The 20,187-nt window shown below is 47.2% G+C and overlaps 1 protein-coding gene across 2 annotated transcripts; it reads left to right on the forward strand.

Moving 5' to 3' along the window:
- Positions 1-1,807: 1,807 nt before the first annotated feature.
- On the forward strand, positions 1,808-18,367 carry REST (RE1 silencing transcription factor). 2 transcript variants are annotated; one of them, XM_049814561.1, is made up of 4 exons: positions 1,808-1,858; positions 3,238-4,148; positions 9,721-9,804; positions 12,905-18,367. In XM_049814561.1, exons 2-4 carry the CDS (start codon positions 3,248-3,250, stop codon positions 14,602-14,604), a joined length of 2,685 nt encoding a protein of 894 aa, XP_049670518.1. In that variant the 5' UTR covers positions 1,808-1,858; positions 3,238-3,247; the 3' UTR covers positions 14,605-18,367. The 2 variants fall into 2 exon arrangements, with proteins under 2 accessions (XP_049670518.1, XP_049670519.1); XM_049814562.1 differs by lacking the exon at positions 1,808-1,858 and adding an exon at positions 2,928-3,070.
- Positions 18,368-20,187: the final 1,820 nt, after the last annotated feature.

Genomic DNA, 20,187 nt, shown 5'->3' on the forward strand with positions numbered 1-20,187 from the left:
GGTCTTCATCAGACACTGAAAAAAAGACGGCGAAGAGCCAACTCGTGACCAAACCATGGCGGTGTTTTAAACCCAAGGGTAACGGGCGTGTGCCTGTTGCAGGCGCATTGGCAAAGAGGGTGGCAAGGCACCTCTGGTGCACACCCCAAAACCACTGCTGTGTGGGCCAGGTAGGCTCTTACTCACCATCCACAAGTGTATCCATCGCACTTCGGGGCGAGCCCTAAAAATCTCGGTGTTTGTCTAAGTATCGATTTAAGTATTTACACAGGCTCGGATTCTGACAAACACGGATATATATAAGCGCCTGCGGAGGAGTTACCGGGCTGCAGTCTGCATCCCGCGGTCTGGTACGTGCGGCCTGACCCCCGCACCCGTACTGCTCGATTAAATGAAATACTGTGGTCGCTTTGAAGCCAAACTCCTCTACCCTGCCTCACGGAGGGTTGGTTCCATCAGAGCCTCTACCAACGACGGTTAGGAAAAAAAACCCCAACTTTCAAAACCCCGGGAGGAAAACGGCACATGAAATCCCTCAGGATTCACCTGGGGGAGAAGCTTCCAAACGTTTTGCAACTTGAAACGCGGTTCGGAAGTGTTTCGGCACCAACTGGGCTCAGCTGCGCTGAAATTCCTGTTGGGATACAGACTGAACAGGGATGGATCAGGGATGCTCCTTCGATACCCCATTTAAATACATGACAACATATCCGACAGAGCGCCTTTACCCTCCTTCACCAATTCCTGACGTAGTTTGAATTCTCCAGTTATTTTTGTACCTGGGAAAAACCCTGTTTGCTTTCCCTGGTTCTGGAGAAGTTCCCACTTTGCCGGCCGGAGAGGCTGCCCCCGTCTCTGCACCCGTGGGGCAGCAAATCTCACTTTGAAGTTGGCCGGAGCAGACAAGGAGAAGGTTTTTTGCAGCCTCCTGGCGAGGTCGGCTCATTAAGCACTCGGCTCCTGCTGAAAAATCGGCTCAGCCCCCGAGGAATTTCAGGCCCAAGGTGACTTTTCAGACATTAACTTGGAGGAGCCACGGGAGAAGGAAAAAGAACCGCTGGGAAGTTTTGGTTCCTCACTGGGGACTGGAAGTTGTCGTTGACCCAACCTCGGCCCGGCCGCTGTCCTTGTGCTCCCGGTGGTCGTAGGGACCCGCCGCCGCGAGGTGAGCACGCGGCCGGGCTCCGCGACAGCGACCGCCCGGGGTTTTCTCCGGGATTTGGGACGAAGAGGAACCTCCGCGGAGGCCCGGGCTCCTACGGCTGCTCGAGGCGCGTTACATTTCACGGGCGGTTCGGGCAACGTTCGCTCGCCCGGCCCCTGCCACGGCAGGGCACGGTGAACGGTGGCGCCACGGGCAACGCCGCGGGGCCGCCGGGTTCAGCTTTCTCTTCCCCGAACGGGACAAAGGAGAGCACGGCGGCAGCGCAGCCGGGCACCGACAACACGCCCCCCCCCACCCCCACCCCCAGCCCCGGGCTGCCGGTTCTGCCCCTGAGGACGAACCTTCTCCTCGGGCGGAGGCCACGAACGCCACCGCCGGGGCGTTCCCCCGTGGGACCCCTCGGCGCCCTGCCCCCGCTCTCGGGTCATCCCGTCGGCCGCGGCCCCGCACCGCTCCCCCCCGCCCAAGGCCGCGGCCGGGGCTGAGGGCGGGGCCGGGGGCGGGGCGCGCGGCGCCGGTGGGGGCGGGCGGGGCGGGGCGGTGCCGCCGCTGCGCGCTGTGTGCTGGAATGCGCGGCGCCTCCCGCCGCGCCGCCGCCGCCAGCATCGCCTCCCCGCCTCGCGCGCGCCCGGCCCCGCGCGCACCGCCCCGCGCCCCACAGCAGCCGCGCGGCCGGGCGGCCCCGCGCCGCCGGTGAGTGCGGCGGGGCCCGGCGGGACCCGGGCCCGGGCGTGGGGGGGGGGGGGGGGGGAAGGTCGGGGAAGCGGGGGGGACTCGGGCCGCGCCGGGCCGGGCCGGGCCGGGCCGGGCGAGAGGCGCTGTCCAGGGCTGATCTGCGGCCGGCGGGCGACCGGGGGCGGCCGGGCCCGGCGGGGCGGGCCGGGACGCGGGGGGATCAGCACCACGGCTAAGGAGCCGCCGCCGCCGCCGCCTAAGCCGCGCCAGCCGCGGGGGCGCTCGCCGGGCCTCGCCGCCGCCGGAAGGCGATGCCGATCCCGCCGCCGCCGCCGCCGCCGCCGGCCGGGCCGGGGCGGGCGCAGCCCCAGGCCGCGAGCCCGGGCGGAGGCCCGGGCCGCCGCTCGCCCTCCCGCTGCCGGGCACCGGGTGGGCGCGGCGGCCGTGACCTTGCCGGTACTGAGCCGCTTTCCCCCACCCCGCGCCCCCGCACCGGGGCCGCTGCCCTGCCCTGCCCTGCCCGCCGCGGCGGGGGGAGGGGGGGGGGGGCGGAGGAGGAAGCCGAGCGCTTGCCTCGCCTCCCGTCCCCGCGGGCCGGCGGCAGGGGGAGCGGCGGGGCGGCCGTGCCCGGCCAGGCCCCCCCGGCGGCGGCGGCGGCGGCGGGCGGCGCGGGGAGGGCCGCTTTGTGTTGGGCAGGCAGAAAATGGCCGCATGCCTGGCAGGGAGGGAGGGCGGCGGCGACGGCGGCGGCGGCGGCGGGGGCATGGCCCGGCCCGGCTCCCCCGGCCGCCTCCCCCGCCTCCCCCGGCGGATGTGCGCCGGGCCGCGGTGGGGCGGCGGCCGGGCCGGGCCGGGCCGCCCCCGTTTGTTGGCGGCCTTGGGCCCGGCGGGGTCCCTCGGGCAGCCGGCAGCCGGGCGGGGGCCGTCGGCGGGACCCGGCGGCCTCAGCACCCACCCGCGGGCGCCTGCGCCGCCCCCGGTACCTGACATGGCGGCCTCGCGGGAGCTGCTGGGGCCCGGCGGCTCCCGTGGGAGCGGGCAGCGCTGCGACCCGGCCCGGAGCCCGGCCCGGGCCCTGCGGGACCAGGGACGTGGGACGCCGCTGTCAGTGGCCCCGGGCCCGGCCCCCGCACGGCCGGATCCTGCGCCGCACGTAGGGTGGAACCGAGCAGCCCTGTCGGGAGAGGAACGGGACCCCCGCCTGCCCGCCGAGGCCGAGCGCAGTCTGTGGTAGGGGGGAAGCCCTCGCCCCGGGCTCTGTCTCCCGCTGCCCCAGTGCCTCGGCAAAGGGGTTTAATCTGCTGGCGTTACCCGGAGGGGCTGCTTGGACAGCACGAAGCAGAGGAGGCTTCTCCACGATTCGGGTTCTTACAGGTGTTCCTTGTCTCTTCCAACAGAATCACTGCCATGGCAACTCAAGTTCTGGGACAGTCTGGTGGCAACAGCCTCTTTCCTGGCGGTGCTAATATTGGTATGGCATTGTCCAATGACATGTATGACTTACACGACCTTTCTAAAGCGGAGCTGGCAGCTCCTCAGCTTATTATGTTGGCAAATGTGGCCTTGACGGGAGAAGTCAATGGCAACTGCTGCGACTACCTGGTTGGAGAAGAGAGGCAAATGGCAGAACTTACAACAGTGGGGGACAGCAACTTCTCAGACAGCGATGGAGAGGGCATGGAAGATACCCACGCTGTGGAGAGCGATCACGAGGCACCTGAAAATGTGGAATTAAGCTCCCTTGAAGTTCCTAGTGCAGAAACCCAAGGTGCCGCTTCTTGCCCCCCTCCTAAGACTCCCAATGTGGACAAAGATGTCTCATTGGAAGCACCGGGTACTCCAGAAAGCACAGAGGACAAGTGTAAGAACTTGAAGAGCAAGCCGTTTCGTTGTAAGCCTTGCCAGTATGAGGCAGAGTCTGAAGAGGAGTTTGTGCATCATATCAGGGTTCACAGTGCTAAGAAATTCTTTGTGGAAGAAAATGCAGAAAAGCAAGCCCAGGTGAAGGAGTCCGATTCTTGCACTGCAGAAGAGGTGGATTTCTCTAAGGGCCCAATCCGTTGTGATCGTTGTGGCTATAACACTAACAGATATGATCACTATCTGGCTCACTTGAAGCACCACAACAAAGCAGGGGAAAATGAGAGAGTCTACAAGTGTACCATATGCACTTATACTACTGTCAGTGAATACCACTGGAAGAAACACCTAAGAAATCATTTTCCCAGGAAAGTGTATACCTGCTCACAATGCTCCTATTTTTCAGACCGGAAGAACAATTATATTCAACATATTCGAACTCACACAGGTAAGTCCTTCGTCTTTTTTTGATTTCAGCATGATAAAAGTACTGAGAAACTGTGATGAATGAAGCAAGCCGAGAGTCTTCTCTTTGCAAAGTTTGTTCCACCCCAGTAAAGCTCTGTGCTCTCCTCTTGTTGCTACCAAGTTATAGCCTCATGGAAGCGTGAATTTGGTTTGAGCTCCAGTCTGCAGTCCTAGAGGACTGAGAAAACCTTTCAATGTCAGGGGCGCAAGAGGAGAAGATGAAGAGCTTCCTGTTCAGTAATTTTCAGCCAGTTTTTTGAAGAGGGCATGACAAAGTGTGCCTGTGATGATTGTCAGGGTCTACAATGCGAACGCCTGATGTACTGTAAACACAAAACAAGCAGGTTGACAAAAGGTGCCAAAGCCATGTAGGTAGTTTTGAAAATGGTACCTTCAGACTGAGCTGAAACTTGACTAAACTGTAATTACAGAGAAGAAAAAGCTGATACACACATGCAAAGGAGCCCTCCAGCATCTACAAAGTCAGCATAAGAGTTGAGTAGTGTTCCCAGTGAATGAATTCCTCTTAATGTACAGGGGCCTCGTTTTTTCTAAGGTCTGCATCCTTGCAGTAGCCAGAAGTAGACACATACTTCTGCCTGCCTATAGGAAGCCCTCGAGGGAGTCTTTGGCCTGATTTCCTGTCTTCTCCTAACCTTGGTTTGTAATTGTCTCAAGGAAAAGCATGAGGCCCCTTTCTACTCTGGTTTATACCAAGTGGAATCAGAGGACCTTCCATGTTGCTGACATCCTGTGAGCTGGGGCCACAGGTGATTTAGGAAATACCTTGCTTTGTATCAGAGAGCCTCGCCAGCCTCTCATGTGGGGAGTCCTGAAGCGTACCCAAACTTAAGACTCCTTCCTAGGAGGGGACGGCGTAGCCACCTCACCTCTTTGGGCAGTGAGGGAGAGTTGCTGTGCCTCCTGATCCCTTTTGTGAAAGCAGGAGGGCAGTTCAGACTTTTCTTGCAGGTTCTCAGAAGCTTTTATTTCCACCTTGTCAAGGGTTTCTGAGGAGAGGGCAGACTTGCTAACCATCCTCTAGTGTGCTGACCTGACTCGGTTCCCCTTTATTGTAGGCTGTGCTGGCTGAGCAAAACACTGGGGAATTTCTCCTTTGAAGTCATGTTTTGTCACAGCAGTGACATGAATGGTTTGGAGGCTTCAGTTCAGTTGTCTGCAGCTGTCTGGAAAGGGAGGGCTGGGCTCAGGCGGCTTCAGGGCTGGGCTTGAGCTCAAGTGTGCAGAAGTTTGTGTTTGTTAGCATGCTTTAGTATCTGCTTTGACGGCGTTGGGAGGGTCTGCTGGGATTTTTAGTACGTTAAGACATATTCTCCTTTTAACAATAGCCACGTGTTGTTGTTTAGAGGATACCATCAGTTTAAAAAAATCAGTCTTGTCTAAATATTTTTTTCCTAAACAAGTAAACAAAGATTATTGTGAGCGATGTTAGGAAAATGGTGTCGTTTATCCTCCAGTTTGTTTTCTTTGTGTGTATTGTGTGAGATAACAGGAAATAGGCCAGGAAAAAAATGTCAAAATAATAGGAGAAAAAACTAAATAAAACATCCGGGGAACTCATGGCCAAATGTGAGCCTATGCTGTGGTGCCTGTCTGTTTTACATTTGTCTCAACTTTAAATTCATCCTTGCTTGTGTTTGTACATGACATTAGGTCCCCCCTCTGATCTCTGAAAGCTCTTGTTGAGTTTACAGGAACTAACCATGAAAGCGTGTTTGCTGAGGAGGCGCTCTGTTATCACTGCATTTGACCAATTTACCAGTGAACTGTACTAAAACTAAAAATAAATTAAAAAAAAAAAAAAATCAAGCATGTTAAACTATGTAGGATATTGTCCAGTTCCTCTTTTCTGCTTTAAAAATAGTGGTGCAGTCAAGGTTTCTGGTTCTTTGGTTTGCCATGTCTTTTCATTATTTTAATTAAGCTGAAATGACTGGTTATCATTTCAGCATTTTTTAGTCCACCCTGGTAGTTGTTTCTTTGCCAGCTCTTAACTAAAAAGTTAAGATCTTTCAGCCAGTTCTCACTTGGTAAAAATCTTTCAAATAAGCTAGTAGACATGATTTAGGAATGTGCCTCATTTCCAGTAACATTGATTTTGTGGGGGAGAGTGTTGAAGCTAAAGGAAGAGTATTAGAAGAATGAATAAGCTACCAGCAGCTACATTTATACACCAGGCTAAAACTTTCTGCTGGTATTAATGTGTAATCGATTGCCTTAAAAAAACAGAAACAAAACCACAAAGCACAAAAAAAACCCGCAAACAAACAAACAACCCCCCAAAAAACCAGAAAAAAACACCTACAGATGTTTTATAGTCAAAAGTATTTGCAGACAACATAACAGAATTGAATTTAATAAAAACTGTCTGAAGGAAACTAAAATATTTTTGGATTATAGTTTTCATTTAAAACTTAAGAAAAATATTTGTTGGAGAAAAGGTGAGATACATATGTGCTTCATGTTCTTCCTATTTTATGGGTTCAGAATGTTGGAAGAAAGTCGGAATTGTTTGTTTCTTTGGTTTCCTGATTGCTAATAGGTTAAATAATTTTGGACTCAATTCTCCCATTTTCTTGTAATTCACCTGACTTTTTTTCATGTGGGAGAATGCCTCCTTGCAGATAACTGGATTCTGCTGTGTTTGAGCCATGCAGTCTTCTGAAACACTGACTCTCTACAGAGTGTGGTGGTTTCACAGGAGCAAATGCTCTGCTGCTGTTGCTGGAGAAAGGCAGTCTCCGTTTTCTGCCTGTATCCTGGGACTGGTTGATTCAGCTCACTAAAATGGCAGTAAAATATTCCTTTCCTCTTTCCCAGGTTGGTTTTCTGCTGGTTAGTGAACTGAATCGACTTACTAAGGACACACACAAATGCCAAAGCACATGGCCAGGAGCGGGGAAGGAGGCTGCATACTGATACCTTGCATGGTGGGAGAAACACCTATCCTCTGCATGTTTGGGGACCACGGGGAGGCAGGCAGAGGTTATCTGCTTGCCTGTTTCTTGCATCCATGTTGGAAAGCAGGTGTCCATGAACCTGCCCTGTACTGGAAGATACCTTGCAGCTTGTGACAGAGCTTGAGTGGCAGGCTGCTGACAGATACGGGGGATCTTGGGCAGAAGGGTGTTTTAAGAACCCTGCAGAGGGTTGTAAGCTTGTCAGCTGGGAAAGCTACTTGTGGAAGAGCCTGTCTGCTGCTCAGGACCGGGTGGCTGGAGATGTTCAGGGCCGTCCTTTCCTCTGCTGATGGGGCAGAAAGGACCCTTTGTGTCAGGGACATATCTACCTGGGCTCGTTTGTGCTCATTAGACCCGTTAGACCAAGTTTTGACTTGATTTACCCCATCAACTATCCACACTGCTGATCCTGGAACTGTAGTATGTGCGAGACAGTGCAGCATTGTTCTCAATTTTTTCCATTTTACTTGTTAGAAGCAGTTTCTAGAAAACTTAATTGAAAATCATCTGCAGGACTATATAAATAAGATATCTATTTCAGGCAGTCGCAGTGTTCAGTGCCTGGCTTTGGGCTGTCTTTTTTTTTTTTTTTTTTTGTTATCATGGGGGATCTTTCGTGCTTGCCACTGTGTTGGAAGTTTGATGGAAGCAGTTTTGTTTCAAGCAGACAGAACTTTTAACGGCATTACAAGAAAAGCTTTATAGAGAGATGACCTTAAACTTGTTCACTGATGTCAGTCTGCCTGTTCATTTGCATAGAGTTAAGTGCCTGCTTAAGCTTTTGCTAGGTTGGGGCTTATTCTTTAAGTGTCTTGTGGAGATGTTTTTTTTTGGTGGCTTGTTTGCATATAATGAGCTTGTAAAACTACAATAAAAATCCTTTGGGGAATAGCATTTTATAAAACAGCCCTTACAATGTAGCCATGCATTTAGTTCTCAAGTGGCAATAACACATTTTAAATTAGTTGCGTTCATCGTACTTTAAACCTAGTACGTTTTGTTGCTGTGCCCTATATAAAATACCTGAAAGAAATTCTTTTCCATATTCTTGACATTGTAGGTAACTTTAAATAGATGGAATTTCAGGTAATGGGACGAAGATGTGACTGAATATTCCAGGACCTTTGGCCACATATTTTCAGATTGTAAGAAGTCATTTAAAAACAAAACAATTTCTTTATAACAAAAGGACTACCCTCCCTTGTACATGACTTAATCTTACTGTGTGTATTGCACCAATCTCCTACCTTGTTTTAACTGGAAAGGGAGGGGGGTGATAGTTGTTAGGGTGAATTTACCTTTAAACTGCTGATCTAATCGAGAACGATAGTCTAAATGTTTGATGGGAGGAAGAAATGTGGGATTAGTCTGCATTACAAAGACTGCTTCAACTGCTGTTTTGGCAAAGGCCAGCAGTGGAGCCTTGCTGCTGCAGATAGAGCTATGCCTCTGAAAGTGAACAGATAGCCTGTATGCAGGGCTTTTGCTGACATCCAGGTCTCGGTGATTTGGAGAGCACATTGGTTGTATGCTTCGACTGATGTAGCAAAATGCTGTAGTGTAATTCCAGCTATGACTTGAATAAATATTACAATCAAGTAACTTACTTTTCCCTTCCCAACTTCACTCCCTTCTTCTGTTGGGGGTATCCACCTGAGACTAAAAAGTATTAACAACTTGTAGTGGAGACAAGGCCTCCTAGATCACTCGGCTGTGCTAGCAGTTTGGGGCAAACACACCAGGTACTTATCTGGACCTGCCTAACAGATGTTAATTCTAAAACTGTCGGTCTTTATTTGGGGCTTGCCTTCACTTGAAAAGAATTTTCAGGTATCTTTGTATTGATGATTACACAAGCTAGCTGTCCCTTGTGGAGACCTCATTTATGACAGGTTAGTTTCCATTATTTCTCCAGAAACAACGACTCTGCAGGCAGTGGGATTTGAGTCTTCAAAATAAATGTTGCTGCTACACTTGAGCTTTTGCTAGCAGCGTAGTTTCACTGAGCAGGGCATCATGCTTTTCCATGCTCCAAGCTAATTTCACTCTGCCAATAAAACTTCAGAAGTAGAGACCCAATCTCTATCTGTGTTTGTGTTCTGGCAAATCCACGCTGAATGGATGGTTGCTCCCCATCGTAATCCAAATTAAATATGGAGGTTTCAGGTAAGGTGTTACGTGAAGCAAGAACATACCTGGTTTCTTACAGGGTCTGTGTCTTTTGTGCATCTTCTGAGTGCTGGCAGAAAATACTGTAGGGAAGTCAGCTCTGGTGGCTTAGGGCTTCCTGAAGGTGGCTTTCCTCATCACCTTTTGCCTGAGGTTACCATCTGAGCCCAGAGGGACATGAGGATGTGCCTCTCTCACATCCCGCCCCTTTACTCCCCTTGTTCGTAAGGCATGACACGTTGCACTGGTCTAGCATATGCTTCCCACTGTGTCCCTTTGCTGAGAGGTAATGTGCCGTCAGATACAACTTGGGGATCTGTGACAACCTCACATGTATGGCTCGGTCACCAAGTTTGCGAATCAGCTGTGTTTCAGTAACTAATTCGTTGTTTGTTTTTGCAGGAGAGCGACCCTATCAATGTGCGATGTGTCCTTATTCCAGCTCTCAGAAGACCCATTTAACCAGGCACATGCGCACCCACTCAGGTTGGTAAGGGGCGGCAGCAGCATGACTCAGGAAAAGGGGGTGTCACAGCATGGTTGAAGTCGGAAGGGACCTCTGAAGGTGATGTGGTTCAGCCTCCCTGCTCAAGCAGGGCCACCTAGAGCAGGCTGCCCAGTTCTGTGTGAGATGTCGTCTCATCCAGTACTGCCTGAGCTTTAGCTCCTATTTTAACAGGGAAGGTTGTCTTTACCTGCTAAGGAAATGCTGAGTGTCATTAATAAAAGTGATAACAGGGGAATATATCTTTTCTTTCCCTTTTACTTTCCAAGGTGTATTCTGAGGTTCATGGGGCTGCTCTAGTAGTCCTAGTAATCTAGTAGCAAATACAACATTGTGATGATACGGGAACAGATTCTTGTCTTCCATCTGCTGCCATAACTCAGTTCAAATCAATGAAGCTGGGAAAATTTTGAGCAGCTGAGAGTCTCCTCTGTGGTGTCTGTGATTTCATCTCATCCAGGGGTTCTGAGGGAACCTTTGGCTTTTGCTTAGTATTACTGAAAGGTGTAAAATAGTGTCTGCTTATGGCAAGGAGACACAGAGGAGAAAAAAGCAAACTCAGAGGGTAGTTACAAGTGACTCGGTCCTGTGGCACTAAAAGCCAAACTAGCAATTTTCACTAGCCTTTATTTCCCATTACTGGTCATAAGCTGTGGTGTTACAAACATCGGCTCTTGCTGTCTTGCAAATCTCTTTTTTTGAATGAATTAATAGCATTTTTTGTGAGTTATAACAGCATAGGCACGCTAGACACAAGCACCAGTTGCCCTTTGTGACCCTTGTAGGGTAGTTCAGGTACATCTCAGCCTGTGCCTTTGGTTTGCTGATATCTCAATTGACCAGATCTAGGTGAATTCCTAATCCTAGCAAACAATACTGAAAGTCTCCTGAATGATACTTGTTTCAATTTCAATAGATGAGGCTTTTAATTGAAACCAGAAGGCGGGTGATTTTAACTGTAGTGGAGGGCAGGGGGTTGGACCCATTAAAAATAGCCAGCTTTAAAATGACATGCCAGTATTTTGGTCTGAGAATTTTGTGAATGAAGTATTCTGCTTCCAGAAACAAAAATCATTTTTGGCTGAACCCCTGGTCTAAATGCAAATTTGCAAATGATTTAGTCAATACTGAGCCTGGAAACCATTTCATGAACATTTTATTCTCCCCTTGTCTGTGCAAGGAAGTCTCAAGTCCAAAGGAGATGAGGAGTGGGATCTGCCCTTGGCCCTTGACTCAAAGGCCTGGGAGGGAGGGTGTGAGCTGTGCTGACAGAAGTGGGAGGGCACGTGAGACTCTTGCTATCAGGGGTGTTTTATTAATAGCTCTCATAACTTGCGTTGCATGTTGTGCCGCATTGCCCAGGCAGCTGAACCTTTTCTGTGGCAACTTATGGACTCCTGCAGTTCACAGGCTGGCCTTTTAAGGCAAATGGGTGCTGGAGCTTTCTTCAAATGTCAGACAGTGAACCACAGTGGTTTAGAGCCTACTTCACAGCTGTATTCTTAGCCATCTTGGTACACGTCCTTTCCACTTGTGCAACAAAACCCCTGGATTTAGTAGAGGTGATGGACACAAGCTCTCTGAGTTATCCTGTTGCAGCTACCTCTGAGCCCTCTGTGCAGTTAGAACAGCTCGTTCATGTGCATGCAAGAGAGAGGCTGTTCTTGTCCTCACTCAGTGTAACATGGAAACTGTTCCTTGAAGTGTAGGCGATAAATGTCCATACTTGTGACAAGGATGAGCAGTGGCGCACATCAAGCTTAAACTTGTGGAAAATGTCACCAGGAAGTGGGGGGAAAAAGGAAGGAAGGAAGGAAGGTAGGCTGAAGATGATAGGGAATCAAAGTAACCCTTCTTTAAATAATGAAGAGATGCTGCAGGCAGACGTGAAATGATCTAGACTCTTAAACAAGTGTCCCCATCCTTCCTGCCAGGGAGGCAGCACAGTCTTTTATAGAGTTTACGAGGGCATTGCAGATCAGCCATGTGGCTAACACACAGACACCATAGCCACAGTGGCTTCATCTTTGCTGCAGGCTGCAGGTTTCCTGAGTTGTGCTGCAGAGGAGCAGCATGAGTATGGGCAGTGTCGGGGCAGCGGGTTGCAGGGGTGGGAGAAGTACTGTTGTACCATGAGCAGGAGGGGCTGGAGTGGATTTTCAGCATACTTGAGAAGTGGCACACATTAGTTCTGCAGGTCAGTTTTGAGATGCCGGTTCAGAGCTCAAGAGCATCCCAAATTCCTCAGCTGAATGCACATGCACAGATGTTCTCAATGTATTTCTGAACTTGAGTTGTTGCACTAGAAGTGTTTTTCCTATTTGCTTTGATGTGTAAACGGAAAGCCACTTCTGTTGCAGGGGCATGCACTAAGCAGAACATTTCAGGAACATTTCTGCAAGAGTCCTTGCACAACTGTAAATGCAGGTTTCAGTAGTAACATGATGGCTTTGGACTGCATCTGGTTGGCTTGCCAAGAGTAGCCTGCAGCCAGTATGTCATGTGTTTGAGACACCATAACAGCGAACTAAATTATCAGAGGTAAAGATCATCTGAGCAGTGTGCCCCTTTCACGTGCTTTGTTTTTTGCTAGCTTCTTTTCCCTCGTTTCTTTTTCAATGCAAACACAAAGTATGCTAAATCTGTGTAAAGTTGGACTTTTTTGAAACGTTTGTGTGAAACTGCTATTCATCAAATGTTACATTTCCATTTTTCTACAATGCATTCAATGGACCAGTTGGGTATGGATTCCATTTGCTAATATTACTGTAGAGAGATCTCTGCCGGTATGTATGCATAGCCAGAACCTGTGACGTTACTGCTTGTTTGGTTTTGGATCCCCTTCCTCCCAATCCTCATCCCTTCTCTCTTTTTTGTATTTTGTTCTTGGTGTCTTGTGAATGTGTTTGTGACTTGTGGATTTCTTATGTTGACTCCACTTAATTTTAAAGGCGCATGGATAATTTTTTTTTTTCCCTTTTTGAGTTTCATATTTCTGTATCTATATTAGTGGGAACTGATTGCCCCTCCACCCCCATGCTTAATAATCACCATCATTCCCTTCCACCCTTCCTTCCTTAGGTGAGAAGCCATTCAAATGTGATCAGTGCAGCTATGTGGCCTCAAACCAGCATGAAGTAACTCGTCACGCAAGGCAGGTTCACAATGGGCCGAAGCCTCTGACTTGCCCACACTGTGACTACAAAACAGCTGACCGCAGCAATTTCAAAAAGCACGTTGAGCTCCACGTCAATCCGCGCCAGTTTCTCTGTCCTGTTTGTGATTATGCAGCATCTAAAAAATGTAACCTGCAGTATCACATCAAATCGAGGCATCCCGATTGTTCTGACATCACCATGGATGTTTCAAAGGTGAAGCTACGGACTAAAAAGAGTGAAGCTGACTTTTCTGAGAGCATTAATGACAAAGCAGAGAAGGAACAAATGAAAGGGGATTCAGCTGCAAAGAAAACTGAGAAAATTGTGAAAGTGGAGAAAAAAGATAATTTGGCAAAGGAAAAGAAACCAACGAGCAATGTTTCTGCAGGCCAGGTGACAACCAGAAGTCGGAAATCGGCTTCAGAAAACAAGGAGGTGGATATTAAAACTGAGAAAAATACTGAGAAAACATGTAAAACAAAGAAGATCAAAAGAAAGGCAGAGGCTGAAGTAACTTCCTCAAAGCAAGAGCCTGTAAATGATACCTCAGCAATAATAAAAAAGAAAAAGAAAGTGGAAGCTAAACCCAGAGACTGCCAGGAAGCTCAGAAAAGTGACGTTGTACCAGAGGAGGACCCTAAAAAGCAAAATTCTTGCCTCAAGAAAAACAGAAAAAAGAAAGCTCTGAAAAATAAGCACGGTAAGAAAAGCGGTAAACTCGATCAGGAGAAGATTGAGGAAGAGGAGATGCCAGATGAGTGTCATGTCATGGAAGAAGATGGATGCATGAAGCCTGACACTGAGGGCAGCGACCAGAAGGAGCAAGATCCCACTGACACAGCAGCATTAAACAACGATATTGGTCATGCTCTGAAGGGGGAGAGCACTGATCCCAAAGGAAGCTGCATGCAAGACCCAGGGCAGCTTTGTCTGCCAGCTCAGGATGCAAACACAGAAGATGAGGTACAGGACCAAGAAATGCTTCCTGCCACAGGAGAGAGCGAAGACACTGTTGGTGAAAAAGAGGAGAGAAAGGCAGACAGAGGGGAAGACGCTTGTTCTGAGGAATCTTCCCATGCAGCGTCTCCTGAAAAAAGCTTGGATGTGCCCATGGATGTGGTACCAGATCTGGCGCCTGAGAAGGAGCCAGAGGAAACTTTTGCAGCTGAAACTGTGAGTAACTCAGACCTGATGGACCTGACCAACACATGCCAGCCAGCACCAGAGCCAACAGAAGATGCTGTGCCGGCACCTGCGCCCCCTGAAGGGTGTACGCAGAGCCCTAAAGTAGCTCTGGCCTTATCATCTCTGGATAATACAGCAGTGAATGAATCTCAGGAAATGGATGAGGATGAGGGCATCCACAGCCACGAAGGCAGCGACATAAGTGACAACATATCGGAAGGAAGTGATGACTCGGGGTTAAATGGCGCTCGCTCCGTACAAGAGGAAACAAGTCCAAAGGCATCACAAGGAGCTGCAGACACCACAGTGGCCAGGGAGAACTATGTGTGCATTTTTTGTGACCGCTCATTTAAAAAGGAAGGTGAATATAGCAAGCACCTCAATCGCCACTTAGTCAATGTGTATTATCTTGAGAAGGCAACAAAAGGGCAGGAGTAGAAATAGCTGTGGTTTAGGGGAATCATCTTTTGTAAGATCTTATATAGCTTATGTACAGATATTGTAGATTTATTTTTTTTTAAGCACGGTTTGCTTTAGTGTCTGCATTGGTTTGTTTTTTGGTTTAGTTTTTTTTTTTTAAGTTGAAAATATTTTTGACAACTTTTTGTGTAATGGTGAACTCATTAACTATTGGATCTCTTCATTAGAGAAGGCAGGTAGGGTGTATGAGGTTGTAAAGTCAGTGTAAGCTTCTAGTCTCTTAGCTTATGCGATTCCTTTATAAATTGAGTTTTAGGAAGAAGACTGTAGTTAACAATACACAAGTTGGATGTTTATAGAGCCATTGGCATTAGTTGCTTTTTGTTCTAGCAGCCAACTCCTTCTCTCCCTCCCCTCTTCCCTTCCCCCTATTTTTTTTAGTTCTTCTTCATGTTCCAAGTGTTAAACTACTTGATGGTTTTTCTACCAGGAAGATAGCTTCTATTATATAAAGAGCACTTTGTAAAAGAAATCAAAGTTGGCTAGTGATGAACATAACTGTTTAAGATAATTATAATTGTGAACGTACATTTCAGATCCCCTAAGTGTGAATGGTGAGCCAAAATTTGGGAGTAGTCCTTCCAACTTTTGATTGGAGAACCTCTGTCTTGGTTAATATCTTAATGACTATGATATATAATTGGTTTTGTTGAGGGGGAGCAAGTCTGTTACTTTTAATTTCTGCTTTTTTTTTTTTTTTTTTTTATTGTGCTTTAAGGGCTTAAAATATTGCACATTGTTTTTGATTTTTACCTATGCAGTTTAATCCTTTAGGAATAGCGCTTGTGCAGTACATGTACACTTTATATATGCATGTTTGGTTTTGTTTGTGTAAGAGTTTTTTTATTGGGAAAGGTTCAGATTCGTTGCTTACCATGGGACAATTTTCTCTGATGCTTTTTACTGCAGATTTTTCTTGTTTTCCTGGGATATTATTAGTTGTGCATGAAGCTGAAATTATGAACTGCTTGGCTAGATATTTTTGACTGGCTTTAAAATTGTATAGTTCTTGAGCAAAAGGATACCAATGCAATTTCAAAACACTATTTTATAGGATTTGTTTTATCATGGAAATGCCACTTCTGATATTTTGAATACACATACAGAGTAATAAATACTAATTTATAATTTGGGATCACCAGACAGGAAAATGCTCACTCTCAGTGGAAATGGTCTGCAGATTCTGCAAGTCCAGCTGTGATGATGATTTTTTTTTTTTCCTCCCCTCTTCATTTGTGTGGTGGACAGCAGTCAAACTTCACAAGCTTAAAAAAAATAAAATAGTAGCAGTGATATAAGTATGGTTCAACATCTCGCACACCAAGAAAACAAATAAAGGTAAATCAACTGGTAAGCAACAAACCTGGCATTAAAAACTGTAGGAATTCCTGCTCCTTATTCATTCAAGTTGCATTTAATAAAATCATCCTGCTTCCAGGCAGAGAGAAACTCGTAAGTGATCAGATTGTCATCTTGGGGTCTACATGTCATACCAGGAGTTTTTAAATGCTAAACAGAATAAATTTCTGGCACACACAAACACGGGAGAGATACTTACTGCTTGTAGCCAACCAGTGGCAAAATGTAAACAACCTCCAAACCAGCAGGGAAAAAGCAAAACCCTCCAGTCCCTTCTGTGCACTCTTCCGACTGTCATTAGCCGCCTTTCCTGTGGGAGCAGTTGCGGGCAGCTTAGCTTCTCTGGTTGTCAACTCCAAAGAAGCAAATTTGGAGGCAGGTGTTATTTCGAGAGTGGAGTTGAGGAGCTCAGATGGTATTTGTCAGAGTACTTCATGACAAATACTTTCACTGTAAGCTCTGGAATAAACCCTATTCTTCTCTGCATGTCCCCACAGCATCTTCCCCTCCAAACAAACCCACTGCCTTGAATGAATAGAGAGCAACAATGCTACATTGCTTCTGCTTTTGGGAGAGATTGGTAATAGGAGGCCAAAGATTTGAGAGGGAAGGCATCCCTCGTGGCAGAAATAAATTGTATAATGTATAGTGAGTTTTTGTTTGCTTAGATAGTGTTCAATCCTTACCTTGGCTGCGACAATCATTGTCAACTGAAGATCAAGTTGCAACTATATTTATGTTAAACGTTAAGAAAATAAACCTAGTTGAATTGTTTTCCTAAACAACCAGTTGTAATAGTCTTAGATGTATTTTTTTTCTTTATAATAGTATTTCCTTTATATAAATGTTGCCACCATTTGTGAGCGATGTGAGCTGGGAATTCCAGTACTGTGTAGAGGTTTTATAGCTCTCTTCATATCCTTGCGAAGAGCCTTTGCCATCTTGTGAGAGACTGCAAGGACTTTAGCTATGTTCAAATAAACTTGTGGACTGGCCTGATAATTTTTTCCTCGTTGTTTTTAAATGAAAATAATGGTGTTGACTGACTTTAAATGTCTCTCTGTGAGATTAAAAACAAAGATGTGGTTCTCTGAGATATTCTGCTGCACATTTCTGTGAAGTGGTCAAGGTTTCAATGCTTGATCTGACAAGAACTCTTTGAAGACGACAGTTGGCTCCTGTTTGGCAGTGTTTCTTGCCACAAGATTAGAAACTGAAAATAAATTATTAACAAATTAAGAAGAAGAAAAGTTGATTCTTTCTATCTGAGACCCATCAACAATGTCCTGAAATACCTAATGTTGGCGCAGAACTGTGTTGGAATTCTCTGCTTGGTTAAGACCAAGGTTTGGGAGTATGTTATGGTAAAGCAGCAAGGATGTAATGCATTATGTGTACCTGAAATGTTAGACATTGCTAATACTGAGTATTTGAGCTGGGGTGCAGGTCAGGTAACCCACCATATACGGTGGTCTTACATTGCTGTATCTCCCTTTAAACAATGCCTTTTTTTTTTTCTTTTTCAATATTCTTAAATTATTTTGTGTTGGTTTTGCCAATGCTAGCATTTTTGTAGTTTCTTGGCAATAATACTTGTACGAATGTTCAACCTCCAATATGTGGTTGGAAGGATTAGCACACCACTACCCCTACACTGCCAGCCCTTGGTTGAGGAACGTGGTGTTTTGGGCTTTTGCTGTATGAATCTATACAGTCAAAGTAACTGCCCTGAGACATGGTCTAGAAGTGGGGAGCTAGGCATTAATAATCCATGATACCATGTAATTGCTATTTCTGGATTTTGATGGTCTGGGCTGGAACTTTAGTTGTTTAAAGAAGAATGTTTAACAACTGACAGGCCAGTTAAGATATGGTAACATCATTGATTTCAACAAATTTAATTGATTTCAACAGATTTAATGTAGCTGAAAGGTATTAAATCAAATTCAAGAGTTTTCTTGAATGTCAGTTGTGTAGATATGTGGCGTGCATACTATATTAACAGAATCCACATAGCTAATGGAATTGTTTCATGTGTATATATATTTTCCCCCTCTAAAATTACACTAGCTAACAAACTTTTGTAAGCTGGCATGGAAACATGTTTATGATGTTTAGTTGCACCATGTTTGATGCTTTTACAGTGCAATACTTGTATTCTCTGAATTAAACCAAAGGTAATTTTTTTTCATGCTCTCTCGACTGTAGTGCATGACAGTCTTTTCTACGTTTGTAATAGATGTAAAACAAACCAGATCATACATCCTGTTTTTACCTAAAACATGTATAAGAAGTCTTTGGTCCAAAATGTAGTATAAAGTTAAACTAAATTGCATTATATTAACCCTTACAAGTGTATTTTCCTAAGCATAGTTATGATTAAATAAACTTTATTAAGGAACTTGCAGCTTCTATCTCCCACTTATTAATGGCTATGAAAGCCATTTTTAACTAAAGGCAGGAGCAGTGCAAGCATTGTTGACAGAGCTCTTCAAAACCTCAAGCCAGCACGGTCCGGGGGAGCAGGTACATGGATGCCATGTGCGGGCGCACGCAGACTTGACTGCAGACAGGGACGATGGCTCCAGAAGTAGGTTCTTTTTGCATCTCAACGGTACTGTATTCCTTTCCCCGCCCGCTTTGGTGAAGGCAGGGCACAGGGTGGGAGATGCATGCATATGGATGAGGCTCAAACTTAATGCTGGACCTGTTTGTGACTTGGAAGGACAGGCCCGATGGGCATGAAAGGCATATTCCCTGCCAGGTGAGAAGAAATGCAACTTGATGGAAGCTGCGGAATTTAAATTTGAGCTTCAGAGGTAATGCAGGTGGCAGTTCCTCCTGCATTCCAAAAGGGTCTCCGGTGCTGTCTCATTTGGGGAATTATCTATAAAAATTGTCACCCATCATCCCTATGGCTACAATACTGTCTAGATAGATAGTGAAAATGTCTTGAGAGCTGTTCAGCCCTGTATAGCCTGCAAGGGTGACTTTTCATCTCTATGCCAGCCTGGGCCTTTTACAAAACCTGAGCTGGATTAGCCCATGATTCTAACTTACCTCCTGCTAACACAGAACAATTCCTGTTTGCCAAGGAACCAAGGCAAATGACAGTTAATGAACTTGTGGGGATAGTTTTATAGGTACCTGCGGCAGCTTTCAACAATTTGGGACATTCCTAGAAGCTTAAGAACTGAGCTTTTGTCTTCTCTGATTAGATGTTTTTTCTCATAAGCAATGCCCCCTGCCAGAGTCATCTTAGTCTGTCAATGGGAATTTGGGGTTTTGAGCCATGCAATTAGTCGTCAAGCAGCAAAGATCAGGGTGTGCTACCAACATGGGACATAGCCTTGGAGGGCCTGTCATCACCTGAGTAAGGGGCAGGTTTTGGTTTGGTCCCCTTGAAGTCTTGCAGATGGCACGTACGCAGTCTATGGTAAGGACAGGGAACCCGAGCCTGCCCACGGACTGTAAGGGAGATGCTCTTGAGACCATGGCAAAGAGACACAGGCAGGGTCTGGGTACTTCTGCGCCTCTGCCTGTGCTGTGTGAGTTAATGATTTCAAACTGGATCGATAGAGGAGGCCCTGCCCTTTGCACCACCAGCTGGTGCTGCCCCCCCACCCCCAGGAAGGTGTTCTGGGAACAAGCTAGCTGAAACGAGAGACCACAGGCGGGTTGGCAACCTGAGAAACCATTTTCCTTTAAACCTGCAGTCAGGTCATCCTTATCTTTGACTAGCTCCTTGCACCGTGGTAGAAAACCTGCTAGTTTTTTCCTGATAGAAAACCAGAATAAAACCTGCTAAGCTGAAAGCATGCTTAGATGCTGCTTTATGCTACAGAACTGGGTGGCTGAGCACAAGTGCATGACTCTACGGTACCTTGCAGGCCAGCGTGAGCTCTTGCCCACACCCTGAGCTGCCCAGAAGGTGAGTTAGTTCAAGTGGGGATGGCTTAGCTTCCTGCTGGCTTCTATGGGGACAGAACAAGCTCATGTCTTAACTCAACTGCCTTATTCAGGCTTTGCTGATGCTGTGCAGGAGCCAAAATGCTAGGTTCCTGACTTTGGTTTGGTGGTTGGTTTTTGGTTTTTAAAGCTTAGCCACGCTGACGCAAGTGGCTTTACCTTCTTCATGCACAATATAACCTATACATCGGAAAAGGCAATTCTAGAAGGGCA

The sequence above is a fragment of the Accipiter gentilis genome, chromosome 12 (genome assembly GCF_929443795.1).
Source record: "Accipiter gentilis chromosome 12, bAccGen1.1, whole genome shotgun sequence".
NCBI classification, from domain to species: Eukaryota; Metazoa; Chordata; class Aves; order Accipitriformes; family Accipitridae; genus Astur; species Astur gentilis.

Coding starts and splice junctions, on each gene's coding strand:
- REST (XM_049814561.1), top strand. CDS start 3,248: ATGGCAACTCAAGTTCTGGGACAGTCTGGTGGCAACAGCCTCTTTCCT. Junction 4,149..9,720: donor ACATATTCGAACTCACACAG/GTAAGTCCTTCG, acceptor TTGTTTTTGCAG/GAGAGCGACCCTATCAATGT. Junction 9,805..12,904: donor GCACATGCGCACCCACTCAG/GTTGGTAAGGGG, acceptor TTCCTTCCTTAG/GTGAGAAGCCATTCAAATGT.